The sequence below is a fragment of the Pristis pectinata genome, chromosome 10 (assembly GCF_009764475.1).
Source record: "Pristis pectinata isolate sPriPec2 chromosome 10, sPriPec2.1.pri, whole genome shotgun sequence".
NCBI classification, from domain to species: Eukaryota; Metazoa; Chordata; class Chondrichthyes; order Rhinopristiformes; family Pristidae; genus Pristis; species Pristis pectinata.
In genome coordinates this window covers 48,771,355-48,792,968 of record NC_067414.1, presented here as the reverse complement: position 1 = coordinate 48,792,968, position 21,614 = coordinate 48,771,355, and the positions used below count along the sequence as shown (strand labels likewise).

The 21,614-nt window shown below is 37.9% G+C and overlaps 2 protein-coding genes across 11 annotated transcripts in view; both read right to left on the bottom strand.

Moving 5' to 3' along the window:
- Positions 1 to 3,649: 3,649 nt before the first annotated feature.
- hint3 (histidine triad nucleotide binding protein 3) lies at positions 3,650 to 11,321 on the bottom strand. Its single transcript, XM_052024684.1, has 5 exons — positions 10,835 to 11,321; positions 9,251 to 9,368; positions 6,997 to 7,066; positions 6,149 to 6,275; positions 3,650 to 4,395 (listed from the first exon to the last, which is right to left on the bottom strand). Exons 1-5 carry the CDS (start codon positions 11,288 to 11,290, stop codon positions 4,339 to 4,341), a joined length of 828 nt encoding a protein of 275 aa, XP_051880644.1. The 5' UTR covers positions 11,291 to 11,321; the 3' UTR covers positions 3,650 to 4,338.
- Positions 11,322 to 15,527: 4,206 nt separating this feature from the next.
- LOC127575281 (nuclear receptor coactivator 7-like) overlaps positions 15,528 to 21,614 on the bottom strand; it is an 81,971-nt gene continuing 75,884 nt past the window's right edge. For all 10 annotated transcript variants that reach the window (XM_052025040.1, XM_052025035.1, XM_052025038.1 and 7 more), the window contains 5 exons: positions 20,307 to 20,432; positions 20,073 to 20,225; positions 19,865 to 19,960; positions 17,957 to 18,030; positions 15,528 to 17,136 (listed from right to left, as the gene is read on the bottom strand). In XM_052025040.1, coding sequence (XP_051881000.1) covers positions 17,001 to 17,136; positions 17,957 to 18,030; positions 19,865 to 19,960; positions 20,073 to 20,225; positions 20,307 to 20,432 — 585 coding nt within the window. In that variant the 3' untranslated portion in view covers positions 15,528 to 17,000. The remainder of the gene's footprint in view (positions 17,137 to 17,956; positions 18,031 to 19,864; positions 19,961 to 20,072; positions 20,226 to 20,306; positions 20,433 to 21,614) is intronic.

The following is a 21,614-nucleotide window of genomic DNA, read 5'->3' as shown; positions in this document are numbered from 1 at the left end:
GCATTTTAGCTTCCTTTGACATGACATTAACTTAGAGTGATAGGTTACAGGAAAATAAATGGGAGAGCCGGTGTGGATTCTATGGGCTGATTGGACCCCAATGTCGTAAATACGAGAAAATGTAAAGCTAACCAATTTAACACCATTTCTTTTTATCTTATCCAGCACCTACATTTGCCTCCTTCCCCATCGCAGTATTAGTATTATCCTGTTCTTACGAAAAAATTAAAAGATACAGTTTTGTAGCTTATTTTCCCACTGCTCATCTGTACTTTTGTAACCAAGTTCCGTCGGTGGCATTTATCATTGCTCATTTATTCCTGGCCAATCTATGTTTCCAACTGCTCGTTTGATTCCTTCGTAAATTCCTGGAGCTGTCTCCTTCCAACTGAGTGTTCTGATTTTCATTTATCCTTTTATAACCGACGGCACTTAATAGAAACATCAGATTTGCGCTATTTTTCATTGTGTTCTAATTATCCCCAATCATTCCCTATTTTCAACTGGTCTAATTATCCCCAATCACCCTCAAATTGACTGAGAGGAGGTATGAACAGCGAAGCGATTAGAGGCGGTAACGTGAAACATTGTCCAATAACTAGACGCCGCTTCCTCTTTTTCTTCCCCATTGGTGCTCTGAGAGCACACTGCCGAATGGTCCATTTCTATTGGTTGATTAAGTTGTCGATCATAATGACCGCCCCGCCTCCGTTATGATCGACACCTGCCGATTCGGTGGCTTGCATGCTGCAAGCTGTGTAACGGAGCAATCGGTTCTCAGGTTTTAGAAAGAAACGCTGAGACCAGCCTGAAAATGATCTGCCCAATTCTGGAAGACGATGTGTAACGAACTCAAATTTCCAGTTGTAGGATATTCTGAGGAAAGAACAGCTACGAAGACTTCTCTGGGATTAAAGGATTGTAATGTATTGGGAAGGATATGGAAGAGAGTGAAAGTGGTCCCAAGGACGTGTCGAGGACGCCGGAACGGCACGGAACAGCGACGCTGAGGCAAAAGTGGCAGAAATGGGCTGGTGACCACAGGGAGTACCAGAGGAGCAATCCTTTCAGTGGCTCCCATGTGCCGCCATTGGAACCGCACAAAGCTGGAGGGGAATACGGGCGTCCGAAAAAAGGATCGAAAACCGAGCAACGGGGCAAAGATGCACAACGCCTGGTCGATAGAGAAATCGAAGAATTGCTATATGTTATTAGAAGGAACGGAGAACCCGGTCCAGATGGGAACATTTGCGTGACATTTAGAAGATTGTTTGACGTCTATGTGACAATTTCCAATAAAGTGGTGGGGCTCCTCTTGCGAGCGAGGAAACACGGTCTAATTCACTTTGATGGGGAAATGCTTTGGCAGGGAAGGGACGATCACGTTCTCATCACGCTACTGGAGTGAGATTGGGCTCCCATTCGTTGTTAGGAGATCAGGCCGAGCAGTTTGTGAAGTTTCACTGTTAATAGTCGATGGCGGGTTTGGAGATTAGAATTGTTTCTGACCTCCAAACCCGGGCTCCGCAGCTCTCTGATATTTAACGGTGAATCTGCGCTTATTGCAAGCTTTATTGAATAAGCTTAAACTAACCAACAACTTGAGCAAGTGTTTTGAAATGTGCAAGATTAGTAATCACTGAAACCTGCAAACTGTGAAAGTTAGCAGCAGCCTGTCGGCGAATGCTGCAACTAGAAAGATTACTGTTACGACTTAACTAGAAACTTCGACAGCACGTCAGGGGAAAAAAATTATGCCAGGTAATCAGGATTTGCATTTTGATTGGTTTGCTTGGGGTGGGGGGGAATAATCAATGTACCGTTGCTATAGCCTAACCTAAACTTAAGGTGTAGCTTGGAGAATCAAGCTGTCTTTATCTCATTATGTTCAGTTTAGACAAGTGAATAACATCGACAAGTTATATCAAACTTAAAGAAAATGCAAGTCAAACGGAAACCTCTTTTGGACGAATGCTAGGTGCGGACAGCTTAAGTTTTGGTTCATTACATCAATCCACAGCAGATTCTAATGAATCAAAAGTAAAGCCAAGTTAATGAAAATAAATACCGTGGGTTTATATGGTTCATTGATCAACATTGTGGGAATCAAGGTCCCTAGAAAGTTTTGCAGTGGATGCGATTGCGAATAGGATGATACTTGGGTCAGACTATTAATCAATAATATTAACTCTCAAGTTAGAATTTCTAATTATCGATGTCTTGCTAATTATAAATCTCTTAACCGATATTAAAACAGTAAGCTTCTTATTCTAGATTTTTTTTGCCTTCTCCTGGAAGATGATTTTTTTTTCATCCAGTTGGTTACGAACAGCTCAAATCCGCAAAGTTAGTACATTAACATATGACTTGCAAAATACACCTACCATCTCTCCTCCGGCAGTCTGGAAGGGGTGAACAGCCTGTCTTTTTAATAGGCACTCGTTCTTTTGGGCTGTGGCTAGCGCTAGCTGTGCTAGCATTTATTATCCGTCCCTAATTGATTGTACTTGACGAAGATGAGCCATCACTTGAACTCCTGGTTAAAGTACTCCCTCGATTATTGAATAGGGAGTTCCAACATTTAGGCTCAACGAAAATGTGTCTAAATCAAAGGGTGCACGACGGAAAAGGACCTGTAATCGGTGGTGTTTCCATAAACTCGCTGCTCCTCTGTCTTGCTGGTATTGATGATGAGTTTGACATGTGCTGTCAGACTAGCCTAGGTGAGTAAATGCAGAGCTTTTTTTTTGGATGGTAATTACACTCCAGTCACTGTAATGGTGATGGAAAGAGCGGATGTTTTGGGTGTGAATGGGGTGCCACTTAAGCAGGCTACTTTGTCCTGAATCGTGATGAGCTTGAATATTGAAGCTGAATTCGTACAGGAAGGTAAGGGTATTCCTTCGTACTCCTGGACTGTATTTTGTAAATGATTGAAAGCCTTTTGGAGTGTCAGGTGAATCACTTGTGGAAGGACGCCCAACTTCTGCCCTGCTCTTGTGGCCTAGTATTTATGATCCTGTCAAACTTCTCTTCCCACCCCCGCGACCCGCCCCCCCCCCCCCCATAGCAGACTATTGAAGGTAATATCATCGAATAAGAAAGATGGTGGTTAAATTCCATTATTGAAGGTTGCCTGGCAATTTGCGGCACATGACCATAAGTTACTTGTCACTTATCAGCCTATACCTACATGTTGTCTAAGTCATGCTGCATGCAGTTGTGATGAATAGAATTGAACATTAAGTAAATATAGAACAAAAAAAACAAACTGCTGGAGGAACTCAGCGGGTCAGTCAGCATCTGTAGAGGGATATGGACAGTTGATGTTTCCGGTTGAGACCTTTCATCTGGACTGAAAGATAGAGGGGATAAAGCCAGTGCAGAGATATGAGGGGAAGGGGTGGAGCAAGAGCTGGTAGATGATGGGTGGATCCAGGTGAGGAGGGGTGATTGGCAGATGTGGGAGGGAAAGGTGGTTGCTGTTTCCACCCTTCCCTCGTCCACTAATTTAAATGCTTAACAATTATTTTTTTTTCAGTTGGGAAACATTTTAGCCTGTTATATTTAGAGACTGCATGTAGAATGGATCTGAGTTCCTTATAATATTGTAGCTATGCATGTTGGAAACCATCAGCAGTTCTAATAATATGATTCATTACATTTGTTTATTAATATTCAAATGAATTAAACAAGTCACAAATTAGAACAATTCTTAACTCAATGGCACACTGGACATTCAATTGTCACTGGGAATGCATTGTTTAAAAATTGCATGCAGAGAAAAGTTGTTCTGTGCTCATGCAATTTTATAAGTTGAACTGTTCAACCAGGAATATTGTCAAAATTTAACTTTTTAAAGTCTGGAGAGTTTTCCATTCTATATCTTCTAGATACAAAATAAAAACTTAATTGATGCACATGAAACATTTACAGCAAAACTTGTACTGAAGTAAGTGCAATTAAATATTAGAATTAAAAAGACAAAGTTGTATGAGAACATTTGTGTAATGCAATTAAAGTTCTTCAATCTTTTCATTTTAGATTGCAACTAATTTCACTGGTTGCAACCAACTGCATGTTGTCAGGTTTAACTAACTATTATTGAACTTCCATGCATACAATTTTGGAATTGGTTAAATTGAGTCAACCTAGGTACAGGATCTGTACTATATTAAAATATTAAGTATTCAGGAACATATTAAATGGTATTTTTCAGGTACAATTAGAACCTTTTAATATTCTTTGATTTAAGCCAAAAGTTGGATCAGGTTAAAGAACAAATGTAGTGTTGAAACTGAAATAAACTTCTGGATCTACATGCTGGTCTTCAAGTGTTTAGCTTCCACTAGAATCCTCTGGAAGAGTCTTAAGCTTTTCAATCAACTGTTCATCCTTGGAGGGAGGGAAAAAAAAACATTGTGGTAAGCCAGACAAAAGAAAATTTAGCTTTTGGGATTGTTAATGAATGCTAAGCAGTAACCTTGGCAATAGGAACAGGACTAGCCATTCAGCTCCTCATGCAGGTTCTTCCATTTAATTAAACCCTGGCTAACCAATACAGTGGCTCCATTTATGCACAGATCTATTTTTCAGTTTAATTTATCCTTGGCTGATCCATACCTCAAATCTATTTACCCAGATCTGATCAAGACCTCAATTAGACAGCTCCTCAAATTCTGAACTCTAGGAAACACAAATTAAATTTACAAAACAAACCCTAGGACTAGAGAATCTGTTTTCCATGGCTCAAAAATAGCAACTATGCCAATAGCTAAACCTCAGTAGGAAGGTGTATGGACTGATTTTATGTACTTTGTTCAAATAAATAGGCATCAGGGGCCAGTCATTTTAAGAAGGAAGTAGAGAAGCATTTCTGAAAATAGAACTCTGGGACCTGTTAGATGAGAAGATTATTTTGATCCAGTCCCATACTTTCTTGCAAAAGGACCATATAAATAATTTTGTTTTTTTTTAACTCATTTTATAAAAGACTTCTTTGCACTATTTTGTAATTTATAATAATTGTCTTTGCATTGTACTGCTGCCTCAAAACAACAAATTTCAGGACATACAAGTCAGTGATAATAAACCTGATTCTGAGACTTTAGTTTATCTGAAACATTATGAATGTAAGAAGATGATTTCCATTTAGCATCTTTGTAGGGATACATGGAGATTTTGTCAACAAATATATGCATTCTTATGGGGACTGTCTAATGTTGCCAGTTTCCTCAAGTTATTGTTTCTTACTAATGTTAATTTCCCCTTCTCTACATTCATAAGCAAAGGTTACACCTGATTGCCAAATTAATCTGGTTTGAATCAAAGCTCATTAAATCGAGCACTGCTATAAAACAGAATCCACTAGAATTCCAACAGTTCGTACACTAAAGAAAAGCAGGACTTTGGACAGACCTGGGAATATTAGTTTCCTGTTAACTTGCTTGGATCCACTCCACACTAGTGGACAATGTTTGAAGTGCTTAATTATCCATATTACATTAAAAAGATTCTGTTAAAATATTCTGAGGCAATCCAAATACTGGACATTCAGAACCTGAAGAGAATTGCAGAATCATGGGGTAAAAACTGGGAGTTAGGACTAAATTGGGCAGCTCGTTCAAAAAAAAGTCTGGTAGGATAACCTCTGATAATCAAGGTGCTGTGATTATTTTCAGATGCATATGAATTCCTGAATTGAATTTGCCTTAGTCAAATCAAAGTTTGATCTAAATAAAATGGCCTGTTAAACAGGGACTACCCCAAGCAATCTTCAATGCAAAAAAAACATTATCAGAGAACAGATATCAGAGAACATGGCATATTTCTTTGATGTAACACAAAGCTACAAACTTCGGATCAATGCAGTCAGTTCATTGAAACAAACTTTTAAATTAAACAGGTATAGCAGTATATTTTCAGCATAAATCATTCAATAGCAAGAGAGAACAGGGCCTGTCCAACTTGTCTTCCAACCCAGGAATGCTAAAATAAATCCATGTGTGTCTATCTTTCTAGTAACAACCAAGGATTACCTATGTTACTAACCTACTGGGATATCACATATGTTAAATGATCCAGAGCGGAATGGTTTACATCTTCACCTATCACAACATTATTCAGCAAATGAAAACACAATACTTACTGTAATAAACCAGTAAGAATTGGGTCTATAAATCATTCTTGATATAAATCCCATCTGACTAGCTGGAGCCAGTACATGCAAGTGGAGATGAGCTACAGTGCAGAATGGTGGCCAGTGAAAACCAAACCTGTAAACAAATCCAGAGTTAAGTAACTATACTCAACACAAGTCTCTGATCACAGAAATCACAGCAACAAAGTTTCAATAAAAATTGAATTAGGTCAGTTATATAAACCCTCAATGTTAAGTTTCAGCAAAGTTTTTTTTAAGTGAATGGTTTCAAAGTAACTTGCAAGAACAGCAGTAGAAAAAAATAATTCAATCCAAGTTAGAGGAAATGTGCCAAATATTTACAGCAAAATTGAAGATGCACAGAAGTAATGTGCCTTCAGTGTATTTTAAATTTTCTGACTCTCCATGTTTAGACATTGAGGATAGCTTTCAGTAGGTGCCGGTAGAGGGAATCTATCACATTACTGTACATACCGGAACAATGCCAGTCACAAATGTGTATGCAGACAGTAACCTACATGGCAAATGTATGCCAGCTCCCCTCGACAATGCAATGTTAGATTAAATTTAAATTAAAGCATTCTATTTTGTTCTGCTGCAATACAAAATAATAAACCATTTTAAAAGACAAACTGCCAATACATTTCATAAAATTGATTCATTTAATGTTGCATAATAATTTGTCATTTTTAATTGGTCCAAATGCTATACATGCCTTTCTTGACAACTGCTATAAAGATCATTGTCTGTGAAAACTAACACACATCATAGCCATAATTACTTTAGAATAAAACTGTTACCATACAACAAATCAGTTTCTGCAGTAGTGTACATACCTTGCATCAGATAGATCGCCTATGCCTTTTTGAAGGAGTACATTTTTCCCAATAGTCACCATCGCTTGAACTATTCATCAAAAAAGAATTTTACAAAGTAAAACATTCTACCAAATTATATCTTGGTAACAAATTAATATAAACTTGTAAAATAGGAACAGGTAGTTTAAAACCACGTAAATTTGTGGTATTACAAACATAGACCTCTCTCATTTTAACTGTCAGCAACCATTGCATTCTAATAGCGTGTTGGGTGATAGACAGGCTTCCTACCATATCTCACTCTTTTTACAAGGAAACTAGTAAAAGGTAGCAGCGTACATGTAATGTGCAAAAAATGCTGGAAATGCTCAGCAGATCAAGCAGCATCTGTGGAAAAAGTAACAGTTAACATTTCAAGTCGTGGACTCTTCATTAGAACTGGGAAAGAGAAAAAAAACAAGTTGGTTAAATTGCAAAGACATGCTGCCTGACCTGCTGAATGTTTCCATCAATTTCTGGGTTTGTTTCACATTTCCAGCATTTATAGTTTTTATTTTGATTGGCACACAAGTAACATAGTTACCAATGCTGGTACTGAGCAATCCTGGCAGGACAAACAGAGGAGAGCATTGCTAATCAATCAATTAAAGGCTAAAAACAGAATCCTGCAGGTATTGGAAATCTGAAATATAAACAGAAAATGCAAGAACGGTCAGCAAGTCGGGTAGATGTGTACAGGAAAAACTCCAGATCATCCCTTTGTTAATCACTAACCCCTTTACCACTCTCTTTCACCTTACTCCATCACCCCTTTTGTCATTTGCTCACTCATGTCTTTCACACTATCACAGGTCTTCCCTCTTGTACTCACCCCTTCTCCCTTCCACTCTTTCTCCCCATCATAAAACATGTTAAGCTGAATCTAGCTGACTCAGGCCCATCTCATAGAATCATCACCCCTGGATGCCCTATGACCCTACTAACCTGGTCCCGATGCTTATTTTGTTGGCCCTAATCAATCCAAACTCCAGCAGTCTAGTCTGAATCAGAAGAACTGCCAATGACACACTAAGAAAGCCCCTTGCCCAGAACTCCCTGAAAATTTCGACAGTCAGCAAACCTCTTGCCCCAGCTTTATTGACTGTTAAAGCTTAGAGGATTTTTATTAGTTCATAAATGTTTCTGACACTGAGGCATTTAAAAACTATTAATAATAGTGATAGTCATACAATATGAAATAGGCCATTCAGCCCACCACACACGCTGACCATTGGGCACCCTTCAGTATTAATCCCATTTTCAAGCACTTGGCCCATAGCCTTCTATGCCTAGGTGATTCAACTGTTCATGTGGATATTTCTTAAATGCTCTTAGTGACTCTGCTTCCACCACTCTCTCAGGTGATGTATTCCAGGTACTTGTCACTCTCTCGGCAGGTCCCCATCAGATCCCCTCTAAATCTTGTACTCCTTACCCCTCACCCTCTCTTGTCCTATCATATCCTTCACACAATAATTATATAAAAACTTTTAAATGATTAAAAATATTAAACTAATCTACGATAATTTAAAATCAAAAAAGGAATTTGCCTTACAAGTGCAACTCTACAATCCCAATTGAAATTCATGGGGTCTCAAATGCTGCACCAAGACTAACCTGCCACATAATCCGAGCAGAGTCTGCAGGTTAAGAGATTGTATTGTCAGGTAGAATGCCACTGGCTGTCAGTTACTTCTGTGTTTGGAAAGTACACATGGAAGTGCCAGACATGTTGGCATTTCAACAGCTGAATGCCAGCCGTTCCATCCAGAGCCAATGAAAACCATGCTGTTTCATCCCCAACTTTACCCAGTTCTGATGAAAAATCATTGATCTGAAATATTAAAAAATATTTTAAAATAATTTATTTCTCCTCAGATGCGGTCTGACCCAGTGAGTATTTCCACTATTTTTCAATACTTCTGCTGGCACCTGAAATTTTAATGTAGCCTACAATTTTTAAGATAAATATTTGATTCACAGTTATGATGAGGAGGTGAACATGCCATCAAATTTATAAAAGGTCCTAATGTCCTTCCAAATCTAAACCTGGTCTTTGGTCTATCGATAAAGGTCTTAAGAGTCATCTTCTTGAAAACTTTCATGAAATGTATTTGCGAAGTTTTCAACAGATAAGGACCTGTTGGGGTAAAGGACCTAAGGGGTTAGAACATGATTTAAAATGTCACAGCCCTCTAATTTCTAAAAAAAAATGGTGTCAATACAATCTCACCTATTGATATGTGTTCCTTCTTCAGAGATTTGCAATTTCCAATGTGTTTCCTTGGCACTACAAGATAATGATGGGGTGCACCAGGTCGGATGTCCTGAAAACAAGCAAACTGTTCATCCTGAAAAAAATAAAATGCATTGTTTTAAACATTCACATCTTGGCAGATTATTTTAAGAATCTGACTATTTAGAGACATTTGGTGCTATATGAGACACTAAGCAGACCAGGAACTTGGTATGCAGAATTCCAATCGCAATTATTTCTGATTTCACAAATGCACTTTCATTTAACAGATTGAAGTATCTACCATGTTATGTTAAATTAGTGGTAGATCAAGTAGTATTTTAAATCTGATGATCTTATTGGATTTTGCAATACAAAGCTGCTCATAAAATTAGACATCTGCATAATTTTACAAAATCATCCAATCTATAATGTTATGTTGTCATTAGCCCAATTAGCAGAACGTCTGTGAGAACAATATTCAATGCACTTAGCTAAAATTTCAAATGAAGTACTTCAACTGTAATGAGATCAGTATCACTTCCACATATCCCAAATAATACTCTATTTTAGTCTATTACAAAAATAACAATAAAGTTTCCCATTCCAACTTTCTCCTTTTACTTTCTTTTCCAGTTTTAATGAAGGGTCCCAGATGTGAAATGTTAACTTTCTCTTTCCACAGATGCCGCCTGAGCTGCTGAGTGTTTAAAGCATTTTCTGTTCTTTTTATTTCAGATTTACAGCATTTGCGCTTTTTATTTTAATTATCCCTTCTTTTTCCCTCACATGATCAAATTGGTAATACAAATTTACATACATTTATTTCAGTTCCACCTATCCTCCAGTACTTTAATTCAATGTTTGCCAAGCTTCATTAATTTCCCTCATCCAGCAGATTGCAGAATTTACAATAATTTTTACTTTCCATAAGTCATGCTGTGTTAATTTGGTTTTATCGCCCAAGTCAACAATAAAGTGATAAAGATCATGAACTCTTTCTCTAATGAGTTTCATTCCACTTTATTTCAGTGTGAGATCGCGGCCTAGTGTTGTCAAAAAAGATTCAACTTTGATTCCAAGTGTGCAGCACTTCTGTCCCTCCTCTCTCCCCCCCCATCTCCATCCCTCCCTCCTCTCCTCCCCATCTCCATCCCTTCCTCCTCTGCCCATCTCTATCCCTCCCTTCTCTCATCCTGTCTCCATCCCTTCCTCCTCTCACCACCCGTCTCCATCCCTGCCTCCTCTCCTCATCTCCATCCCTCCCCCTCTTACCCCATCTCCATCCCTCCCTCCTCTTCCCCCATCTCCATCCCTTCCTCTCACCTCCATCCCTCCTCTTCCCCGTCTCCATCCCTCCCTCCTCTCATCCCCGTCTCCATCCTCCTTTCCCCATCTCCATCCCTCCCTCCCTCCTCTCCCCTCCCCGTCTCCATCTCTCCCTCAACCCCCCCCCCCCCACGTCTCCGTCCCTCCCTCCCTCCCCGCAGCCAGAGGATGAAGCTGATTGTCCGTCCTGAGCCGTCGGCTCCCTGTGGGTCTGACCTCCCTGCACCCCGAGGACCAGCTCTGCCCACTCACCCAGTGCACCAGGTCCGCCGGCTCCTCTTTATTCCCGATTTTACAGAAGATGCATTTTTTATCGAACCCGCCCCCACCCTCCGCCAGGGCCGCAGTGGGTCCGGAGCGGGGTCCAGGGGAAGGGGCCGGGGCCTCGGGCTCTCCCGGGGCGGGGGCCACCCCTGGGAGCGGAGTGCCCGACGCCACTGGGGTCGGGGCCGGGGTCGGAGACATGACGGGTGTCACGGCGGGCGCTGGGGTCGGGCTGACGGACTCCTTTCCCGCCGCATCGGGGGCCTCGGAGTCCCCCGAGGCCGAAACCAGGGTCTCGGCGCCAGCCGGAGCCTCAACCGCCACCGCCGCCATGACAACGCGATTAGCCGCACTCCGAGAGCATCGATTGGGGTCAATCGCACTCCGAGAGCGTCGATTAGCGTCGATCTCACCCCGAGAGCTCAGACTGGGTGTTTCATTCATTGGATTTTTCTCTGTCCTTTCCTGGGTGTCTTTTTCTCCCACCTGTCGCACACCTGCGCTTTAAAGCACTGGGAGCCATAGAGCTGTGCAGCACGGAAACAGGCCCTTCGGCCCAACTGGTCCATGCAGACCACGATTCCCATTTAAGCTGATCCTATTTGCCCACGGTTGGCCCATGTCCCTCTAAACCTTTCCTGTCCACGTACCTGAAATATGATTTCTCTCTCGCAATGGGAAATTATACAAAATAGACAAATTCTAAAATTGTAAATCCAATGATTTATGATTTCATGCAACATAATCACTAAAAGATGAATTATACCGAATCACAACAGTGATTTTCTTTTACTCCTGTTGGAGAAATATATCCATGTGGTTGGGCTGGACAGGCACATGTAAGGGAGAAAGGCACAGAGGGTTATGCTGATACCTTTAGATGAAGAAAGAGTGAAGAGGTTCGAGTGGAACATAAACATTGGATGGACTGAATACAGAAACAGAACTGACGAAGGGTCTTCGACCTGAAATGTTGACTCTCCTTCTCTTCCCACAGACGCAGCCAGACCTGCTGACTCTTTCCAGCATTTTCGTGTTTTTGTTATAGATTTCCGGCATCTGCAGTTTTTATTATTTTCACTTCCTGGTTGGATCGAATACCTCGAATATTTCTGTGCCGTATATCATAGCTGTGCTAAACATTTCCAATCTCGTTGAATAATGTGTCTGGGCTGGATGTTACGGAGGACAAACCACGCGCTTGCTGGTGGGGTATCTTCCTGAAACAGATGCGTGCATACTGTTTTTCACTAGGTGGCTCACTGAGCTATGAAATGTATTCTTACAGCTGAGGATTTATTTTCACATTTTTATCAAGGTCAGAGGAGGTCCACAGCTGGAGCATGTACATTTAGGGAATTGTCTCCCAACTCTGACCTACATAGAATTTACTGGAAGGGTAAAATTGGATGCCACAGTTTGTATTTACATTGTGAAAGAAAGAAATGTAGCGAATGAAACCAAATCATTTAAGTTTCAGCATTTGCTCAGTAGTGAATGATTCATGACTGACGTTTCAAGATGTAATCAGAAGAACATCGGAAGTGAGTAGGAGAGAGTCATTTAGCATGCACCAGCATTTAGCACAATTATGACTGATCTTCCACTGCAACAACTCCTTCTCACGCTTTTTCCATTTGCCTCCATTATGGGAATTTATCAGACGTTTAGCTCAAACGTACTCAATGAGTGAGCATCCACAGCCCTTTGGAGTGGAAAGTTCTGAGGAAATTTTGCTTCACCTTAGTTCTCAGTGTTCGACCCTTTAGACCCCTACATCCAGATTCTTCCCATCATCTATTCAGTCAAGCATCTTAACAGGTTCATATATTTGATTTTTCTTGTCTAATGAATGGAAATCCAGTCTACCTACTCCCTCCTTACAGGAAAATGTTTCGAGAAAGTAGTCTAGTGAATCCTTAGGCTAAAACTGTACATGATGCTCGTGTGATCTTGCCAACTTTATATAATTGCAATGAAACTCTTTTACTCTCCCTCATAATAAAAGTTAACATGTTTTTTTCCCTGTTTGAGGATTGTGTTCAAGGATAGTACCAGCATTCTTTAGTCTTGCAGCTTTTAAAATTGATTCGGCACTAATTTTCTATCAAAGTAGATAATTTCATATTTCTTTATATTCCATCTGCCACAATTGTGCCCAGTCTCCTAACCAGTCAATATCCCTTCACAGCAGCTTTGCATAATTTCCCTCCTAGATTTGTACCTCCAGTAAACTGCTACATTATACTACCCTTCTCCCCCTTCATCATCCATCTACAAATCATGTCTTTGATACAGATTGTGACCAGCCAAGGCTCGAGTGCTGTTTCTTGCAATGATCCACCAATTATGCCTGTAAATAATCTTGTTATTCCTGTTTTCCGTCCATTAACCCATCCTCAACCTATTTACAAATTTTACCACAGTCCTAATGAAATGGCTTTAAGAAATACCATTTGTGTGACACCTTAACAAATAGATTTTGAAAATCCAAATATAGGTCCACAGGTTCTTTTTCTTCCCTTACCTCCCACACCATCTGCCATTATAGTTGTGTTCAAAATACCTCTAACAAATTTTTTGGATTTTCCTTTTCATTAACCTGTTGACCTCCAATGAAGAATAGCAGCCAAGACAAACAGCAGTGTGGTAATGACTAGATAGCCTATTCTTCACAAATGATTGTCTACACCAAGTTTGGCACAGCAGTAAGAGTACAGATTTTTGATCTTGTCTCTCAAGTTGGGTTTTCACAACAACCTTCTGCCTTCCAATGGAGGAACATCTGACATGTCTAATTACAGTATACATTCATTCTCTATTTTGTTCTTTTAAGACCAAAAACAGCCAGTTCCTCCAGCAAATTATTGCTCCACATTCCAGCATCTGCAGTCTCTTGTCTTTAACAGCCAGATAATCTGTTACAGTTGAGGGGTAAATATCACAAAGTCAGGTCATTTTATAACATCTTACATTCAGTTGAAAGGGCAAGCAGGATCCGCTTTCCTCATTTTGTACAGAGGAACTAGCTTTTGCTATAGGCCAAGAAATAGGAGTAGGCCTCTAAAGCATGTGCCAGCACTCAACAAAATCATGGCTGATCCAAATTTCCTTGTCCACTTTTCTATTTTCTCCCCATAACATAGGATTCCTTTATTGATTAAAAATCCACCTTAGCTTTGAATATATTTAAGGATTCAGTCTTCACCACTTGCTGGGCAAGACATTCCAAAGACAATCTTTTGAGAAAAGAAATTCTTCCTCATCTCAGTTTTAATTGGACACCCCCTTATTCTGAGACTATACCCACTGGTCTTAGTCTCTACCATAAGGGAAAAAAATCTTCCCATAATTTGCCTGAACAAGAGATTGTCATGTTCAATAGCTTGGGAGAGTGCATGTTTAATATCAATGTTTATAGAGAAAATGAATCATGAATAATTCATTGCTTTATATTTTTAACTGCTTCATCAGAAAGATGGTTGTCAATGTCTATTAGCATTACATCCCATGTATAATCAATGGACTAATGAGTTTCATTAAAGTAATTAATGAGTAGAGTTAGGGCTTTCTGTTTTATCCCTGAGTCTTTCTATTGTTATCCCCAATGGATAAAATTGGGATAAACAATCTCTGAAAATGTGGGATTCAATTTCCTCAATAGGAGTGGCTGGCAAAACAGCATCTGAAGAGTGTTGTGGGAAATCCAGACACCCAAATGACATGCAAGATTCTTGCACATCATAACGTAAGAACATACATAGAAGACAAAAGTGCATTTTTTTCCCAATTTCTATAGCCAAACTAGAAGATGGTATAAATAAAGAATAAACAGTCTACATGAATGCTTTCTTAAAGATAACCCCTTCTCTGGAGGACAGGCTTATAGCAATCTTTGTAGAAATTCCATGGCAACTGGGATCTGAATCAGCGCAAGGACACTTAGGAAAGCACAGATAAAGACTTGATTGACATATTTGGAGTTAATAGTAAATACTACATTTCTTCATAATACACGGGTTGAGAGATAATGGGTCTCTCCTGAAATACATGTCCCTGTTCTGAATTCAATGCATGTATTTGTTTCATACAGGTAGTGGCTAAAAACAAGCCTGTTGAGTATATATGATCAAGTATTGATTGATTAAACCGAAGGAATGTCTTGTGGTCAGATATTGACCAGAGACCAGGGATTCCAAGATAGGAAGTGGAAAAGTAATGTCAGAAATTGCTGAATTTGTGCACCTTCTTGCTTCAGTCTGGTTTAGAGGGGATAACTAAACCTCTCTACTTTGTACTTCATCTCCAAAAGGTGTATGTACAAAGCATGGCTTTTATAATCAGGGAGAATATGTAGATTACACTAATATAACCAGGCCTTTCTCTCTCCTGCAGAAGATCAATTGAATATGTTTCTGTCCAACCTGAGAACACAATTGTTTGAGTGATGCTATTACTGCACAAGAAAAATATCAGCCAGAAAAAGCTCAATGCAGGGCTCACTGGTTTGAAACATCATTCATTCAAATCTTCCTGTTCATTACTATTTTGTTATGATAAGGACAAGAGGTTTTCACAAGAGAGGCATTGATTAAAAAGTCCTAAGATTATAGTCAGTAATTGGATATGATCAGTTTCTTTTCTCCCAATGCACCTCCCAAACATCTATTTCACAATGCTCTTAAGTACACAGATTTATTCAATTTACTGCAAGTCTTTTGTTCTTAATGACATTCACAGATACAGAATTCAGATACAATTTTGATTGTTCTGACAATACAGGTATAGTGTATTAAATACAATATGATTTTTAAGCTATTTAACATATCAAATGCTAAATTTAAAGGTGAAACCTTTAGTGGTCAGTTCAGATATTTTTTAAACAGCACCACAGAAAGCAAATATGCGAAAACCTTATGGAAATATGTGACTTTGTATGTTCTTTAGTTTTTGAATTTTGGTGATAAAAGTAGAGATGGCACCTCATAGAAAACAAATAATGCTGCTTCCATTGATATTTCAATTATCTATTCCAGGAGTGGAAAAGAAAACAAAGTGTTTTAAGCTTTCCTGAAGTATTATAATATGCTTACCAATTTATCAAAATAATCCAGAAACTAAAGTACATTATCACATACTTTGTTGTGCAAATGAACTTCAGTTAACTAAAAATGGAAAATGATGTAAAAAAAATGAAGCTAAACACATTCAAATTGTAATTGGTGCCAAAAACTACCATTTCTTTCAAAGTGCTCTGATATTCTTCATGTGCATTTAGGTTCCCTTTGTACCCTCAAGACACTGGAATGTTAAAATGAATGCAAAAATGCATACACAAATAAGAATATTACATAATCATTTTGCTAACTGTAAACAAATATTCACAACATGGCGTTCAGTGCCTGCACCGATACAAAACCATTCCTAAACGAAAGGATACAACATCCAATGTAACCAAAAATAAAAGTTAAAGTAATGTACTATAGTATCTAAATGATCCTGGCATAACTGCAATTCTTTTCTTCCAGGACCAATATCTCTTCAATAACTTTTTCCCCTTACTGGAAAAACCACCAAATATTCCAAGAGGATATTAAATATTCCAGTTGGACTTTAAGCAACGTGATAAAAACAACTTTTAAAATAAAAATCAGACAAGCAAACTAGTATTGAAAAATGTCTTCAACATGCATTGTCACTAAATGTTTAAATATTAAATATCCTCTTAAATTGAAAAGCACTGCCTTGCACCGTGGCTTTGGCTATACTCACAGTTTATTGCCAGCCATTCTTTGGCTAGCACACAGCATTTGGAATGAGCTACATCTGTCATAACAAAAGTATTCTTTTGCTCTCCCTTTACAACCAAACATATTTTTGCTAAAAAGATTTCACCAACTCAATTGGTTTCCTTTAGCATGTGGTAGTTCCAAGCAAGTTGACAGAATGGAAAGAAATCATCACCTTTCTGGAAAGCTGTGCCCTGTAATCTCCTTTGTAGTTCAGGTTTAGAAGTGTAGCTTAAGCATTCAGAAACATGCTCATTTACAGTACATTGTGAGCACTGGACACAATATAAGGCAGCTAGCAGTGGAATCATAACATCCAATGGACTGGACAGCAGAACCAAGGTGGACTAGTGAATCAGGCAAACTTATACAAAAGTCCACACTTCAAGATCTTGCACAATGAAGTCTTCTTTTTTTGACAGTGTTTCATTGTTAAACGTACTGCATGGGTTGCTTCGACCATGATATAAATCTGCATCTAGCCACAAGCCAAAATGGCCACTGAAATACAGAATAAAATCATTGGATTGTTAGAATATAAAATACTCATCAATAAATTCATTACATGTCTGTGTTTGCTTCTCAAATTTACACTCGTTTGAACCATGGTTTCTTAATTAATAGTTACTTGGCACTAGGAGGCACTGTTCTTATGAGGGTGCAAATGCAGGTCAATGCCCAAGTCTGAGGAAATATTTTCCACTTTTCCAAGTATAACTGGCTTGAGTGGGTTCAGTCTATTCAGTGTTTTTCTGAAAAAAGGATTATTTTCTATCTCTAGAATCTTTACAGTATAATGTGCAAGAAATTTTACAATGTTACATTATTCATACTATATTTGAACATGGGAGATTTCACAAATACTCAGTTCAAAAAAAAAATCTTAGATGTTTATCATTCTCAGATACTTTGGTCAGTATAACATTTATCCTCAGGATATCACCTTTACTTAAGGTTTTGAAAAATTAGTTCAATTTTTCCTCCTTGGAAAGGTCATTTCTTCCTCCTACCATATTAAAATATTCCACTCCATTATATGAGACCATCTGACAAAACTCACTCAAATGAATGTGGAAAAAATGGACTAACAGGGCTCATTCATACTATATTTTAGCCTCCATGTCCCGTTTCCTGTAACTGCTCACAGGGTGCACCTTTCTCCTTTTAAAAATGTAAACTGGGATATTGCAATAGCCTTATTTCAAGATAAAAAGTTCTGAAACCACAGAATATAAATGATTTTTACATTAATTTGTAGGGTGATTTAAAAAAGATAACAGTAGCAGAAACAGTAACATTATTACATATTGTGAGTACATACCTTCCTCCACCTAGTTCTAAAGAGTCTTTATCTCCTTTAATGAAATATGAGTTTTCTCCACTCCACCTAAATATCTATTAAATGAAAAATCATATTATTGTTATATTCAAATTACTTTACAAAATAGAACAGAAGATTTTCTACTACAGAACTTTACTTCTGCTTCACAAATCAATTACACATAGTAATTCAATTCCAAAATGTAGCAACCATGCTTAATTTGAGCACATAAGAAATAACTTTTCCTGGAACATGGGTGATATGGAACACCTACAATATTGCCCACCCTCAGTAGCTTCTATTAAAGACTTTCAACTACTCTTGCATAAGATATGCTATGGCATTAGTTTTATAATTAACCCAATAAAAAAAACTTCCAATCTTTCTCCAAAATCATGTTATGAAAAACAAAGTAACAAAGCAGCCAATCTAGCCTTTTAAAGCATTTTACTTCAAATGTTAGATTCCAATAAAACAATCGTCCCAAAACAACTTTTGATTCAGCAACTTGACACAGCATCATATAAACCTATCATAAATCATATGCACATTTCCAAGTTAAAAACAAAATCACCTGCAAGTTTTACACAGAAATGCTGGCATTTGCTCTATAATGATTAAAGCATTCTGCTGTCATTTCAATTGTGCACAGAATCATATGACGGATTGCAATCTTTCTGCTGTTTCCCAGTTGTTATATTGGAAAATCAACCAGCTGAATCAGTTCCAGGTTATACAAGGTGCATTTCAGAGTGGAACAATGCAAGGGAAATGTGTAAGTTTCTGGTAATCTGCATTTTTTTAAAAAAAATTCAGGTGATTTAAATGTATTTAAATTTTATAATGTTTTGATTTTATTTTTACTTTTTAAAAACACATAATTGAATATTTAATAGGATATTTAATAGTTTTTGCATATTTATGAATGCCAAAGACATTCATAGACATTAAAGCTGTTTAAGAACATCAGAACAATAAGAGTTGGCCAATCAGCCCATCAGGAATGCTCTGCCATTTAACAAGATCATGTATGATCTTCCAGCTCAAAATTATTGTCCTGCCCTAGACCCATATCCTTGCATTATCCAGAAATCTCTCAACCTCTCTTACAGGCATGTTATTGATTGGGCACTTGACCCTTTTGGGTAACAAATTCCAAAGATCCATGATCCTCTGATAAAGAAACCTCTCAATACAGTCTAAAATAGCCCACCACTTATTTTAAAACTGAGAGTCCCAGATCTACACTCCTTAGGCAGGGGAAGCATGCTTCCCACATCTATTCCGTCAAGTCCTCTAAGCATTTTGTATATCTCAATGAGAGCACCTTTCATTCTTCTAAACTCTTTAGAATAGAGGTCTAGCCTACTTAACCTCACCTCGTATGACAGGTCTACCATTCCAGGAAGCAGTCCAACAAACTTTTGCTGCACTCACTCTATAACAAGTACAGTATGTCCTTGTTTAGGCAAGGAGATCAAAAATGAACATCGAACTCCATATATGGTCTCACCAAGTCTCTTTATAACTTCTCTACTCAAGGACTCAAATCCCCTTGCAATAAGGGCGATTATACCATTTGATTTCCTAAATATCTGCTGCACCTTTTTTCATGATGTGTATGTATACATAAATCCCAAATCAATAATTATTAGAAGATATTAAGCATTTCTGTTTTTTCTTTGATAACGTGACAGTTTTCCCACATTGTTAAAGCCTTTCTGTGCAAGTTATAATCAGCTTGCAACCAGCTTCACCAAGAATAGGTTTAGCAGGTAGGGAGACTGCAAGTGGCAAGCTACTCTGAAGAATTTCCAGACTGATTTTTGTTTTTTATAAAGTGATTTTCCAGGAATTTCTCAATTCTGCCCAAAATTTCTTTTAATATGCACAATGAAAAATAGATACCTTGAACTGTGGATTAAATGTGTACAGAAAGGTTTCTCCTGTACCAAAACAATGGTCACTTAATCTGAAAGGGTGCGATGCCAAAGCTCCAAATATCTGCAAAGAGAAGATAGTTCACAAACTTACATACACCATTACTAAAACTTGTCCAGCAATTTCTTCCATATTCCTCCATTGATTTGTCTCTTAAGGATTTAAAGTTGTTTACCTGATTATCCATGTCTTTGACAACTAGGAGAACAGGAGCATCGATAACAGCCAAACTGCGGTAAAGTGTCCTTAAGCTTGTTCCATGGACAGCTGTGCTGTACATAAGGCGCCAAGCATATCCCTGTGTTCTTGCAGGAAGATGCAGCATAAGCTGCATGACAAAAGCATTTTGTTAGCAGGTCTCTCAATCCATTAAAGATTACAACCACGAGAAAGTGTTTCGTATATCTACCTTTTCAATGTGGAAACTCTCCAGCAGCTCACTAGGATCTGTAAGTACAGGCTGAAGATCTTCTATCTCTTCTTCATATAAACTACTAATGCTCTGGCGTCGTTTTGCTTCTTCAATAGTGATGATCTGCAAAACCAATTTAAAAATCTGTAACATTTTCTCCAACACTCTCAGGCTCCCCATCACCAACTTGTTATTCAATTATATTTTTAACTCAAGTTGAGCAAGATGTATTTTGGCTTTGGAATAATGCCTCCTCACAATGAATTTATAACACACTGTTAAAATTCACACTTGGGTGAGATACAAAAATACCCAAATGAATCTGTGCTCTCATAAAAGGGCAGGAAATGCAATGCACCAGAAATACCAAATCTTAAGGGAGATTTATCATTTTTCAGCTAGTTCTGATTGAATTACGCAAATGATACCCAATAGCTTCCTTAAAACTAAAGGCTACATTGAACCAAAAAAAAGTTTTAAAAAATTGCACATTTGTGGCAAGGTTTCAAATTATATGAAATTAAAACATCAAATAACTCTAATTGTTTTTATTGTACCAGAATTAATACATATTAAAAGATAGATCCAAAATTATTTTAATACACTTCAATTTCTATTAACAGTTCAGAACACATGGGGGGGGGGGTGGGGGGAAAAGAGTGATGAAAATTTCTTGGTACCCTGCTTCTGGCATTTCAAGTCAATAAGGTAATTCAAATGGTATTTGAGTTTTTGTGTATTAGATTAATACAGTTTTAGACTAACTAAATGCCAATTTTTCATGTTGACTATGCCTATACTTTTTTTTAAAATCCTCACTGTCCCTTATATAAAGTATGTACTGCCTCAATACACCAATATGGCTTAAAACGCAATAATCTTATGTTCAACACTTAAAAATGTAGAACATTTTTAAACAGCCCATAATTCAATCAATTATCCTAGGATTTTGAATTTCAAAAGGTTCTCATTATAAATATCACTTACAAGGTTAGTGCAATGTGATAATGAATTTATAAAAATGTAAATGTTAACACAAAACATTACTTCAAAGAGAAAACCTGAAAATTCATTTGCAGGAAGCAAAACGACACGTGTTGATATGACCTTTTTAAACCTTATGCTTGTAATATTCCAAAAATTGGTTTTATGTAAAATATTGTAAATATCAATAATTCTGAGGCAATTAAAATGCTTACATAACAGTGGCAAAGAAAAACTAGTGTGCCAAATTTTAATGAGAAATGACTTTTGGAAATTTAAATTACACGAATGACAGTAAAAAAAATTGTAAATAATTTTGCA

Bases quoted from the DNA above. Each gene is read 5' to 3' on its own strand.
- hint3 (XM_052024684.1), bottom strand. From the start codon at position 11,290: ATGAATGAAACACCCAGTCTGAGCTCTCGGGGTGAGATCGACGCTAAT. The intron at 7,067-9,250 runs GTGAGATTGTAT...TTTGATGAATAG, and splicing joins GAAGGAACACATATCAATAG to TTCAAGCGATGGTGACTATT. The intron at 6,276-6,996 runs GTATGTACACTA...ATTTGTTTACAG, and splicing joins GGCGATCTATCTGATGCAAG to GTTTGGTTTTCACTGGCCAC.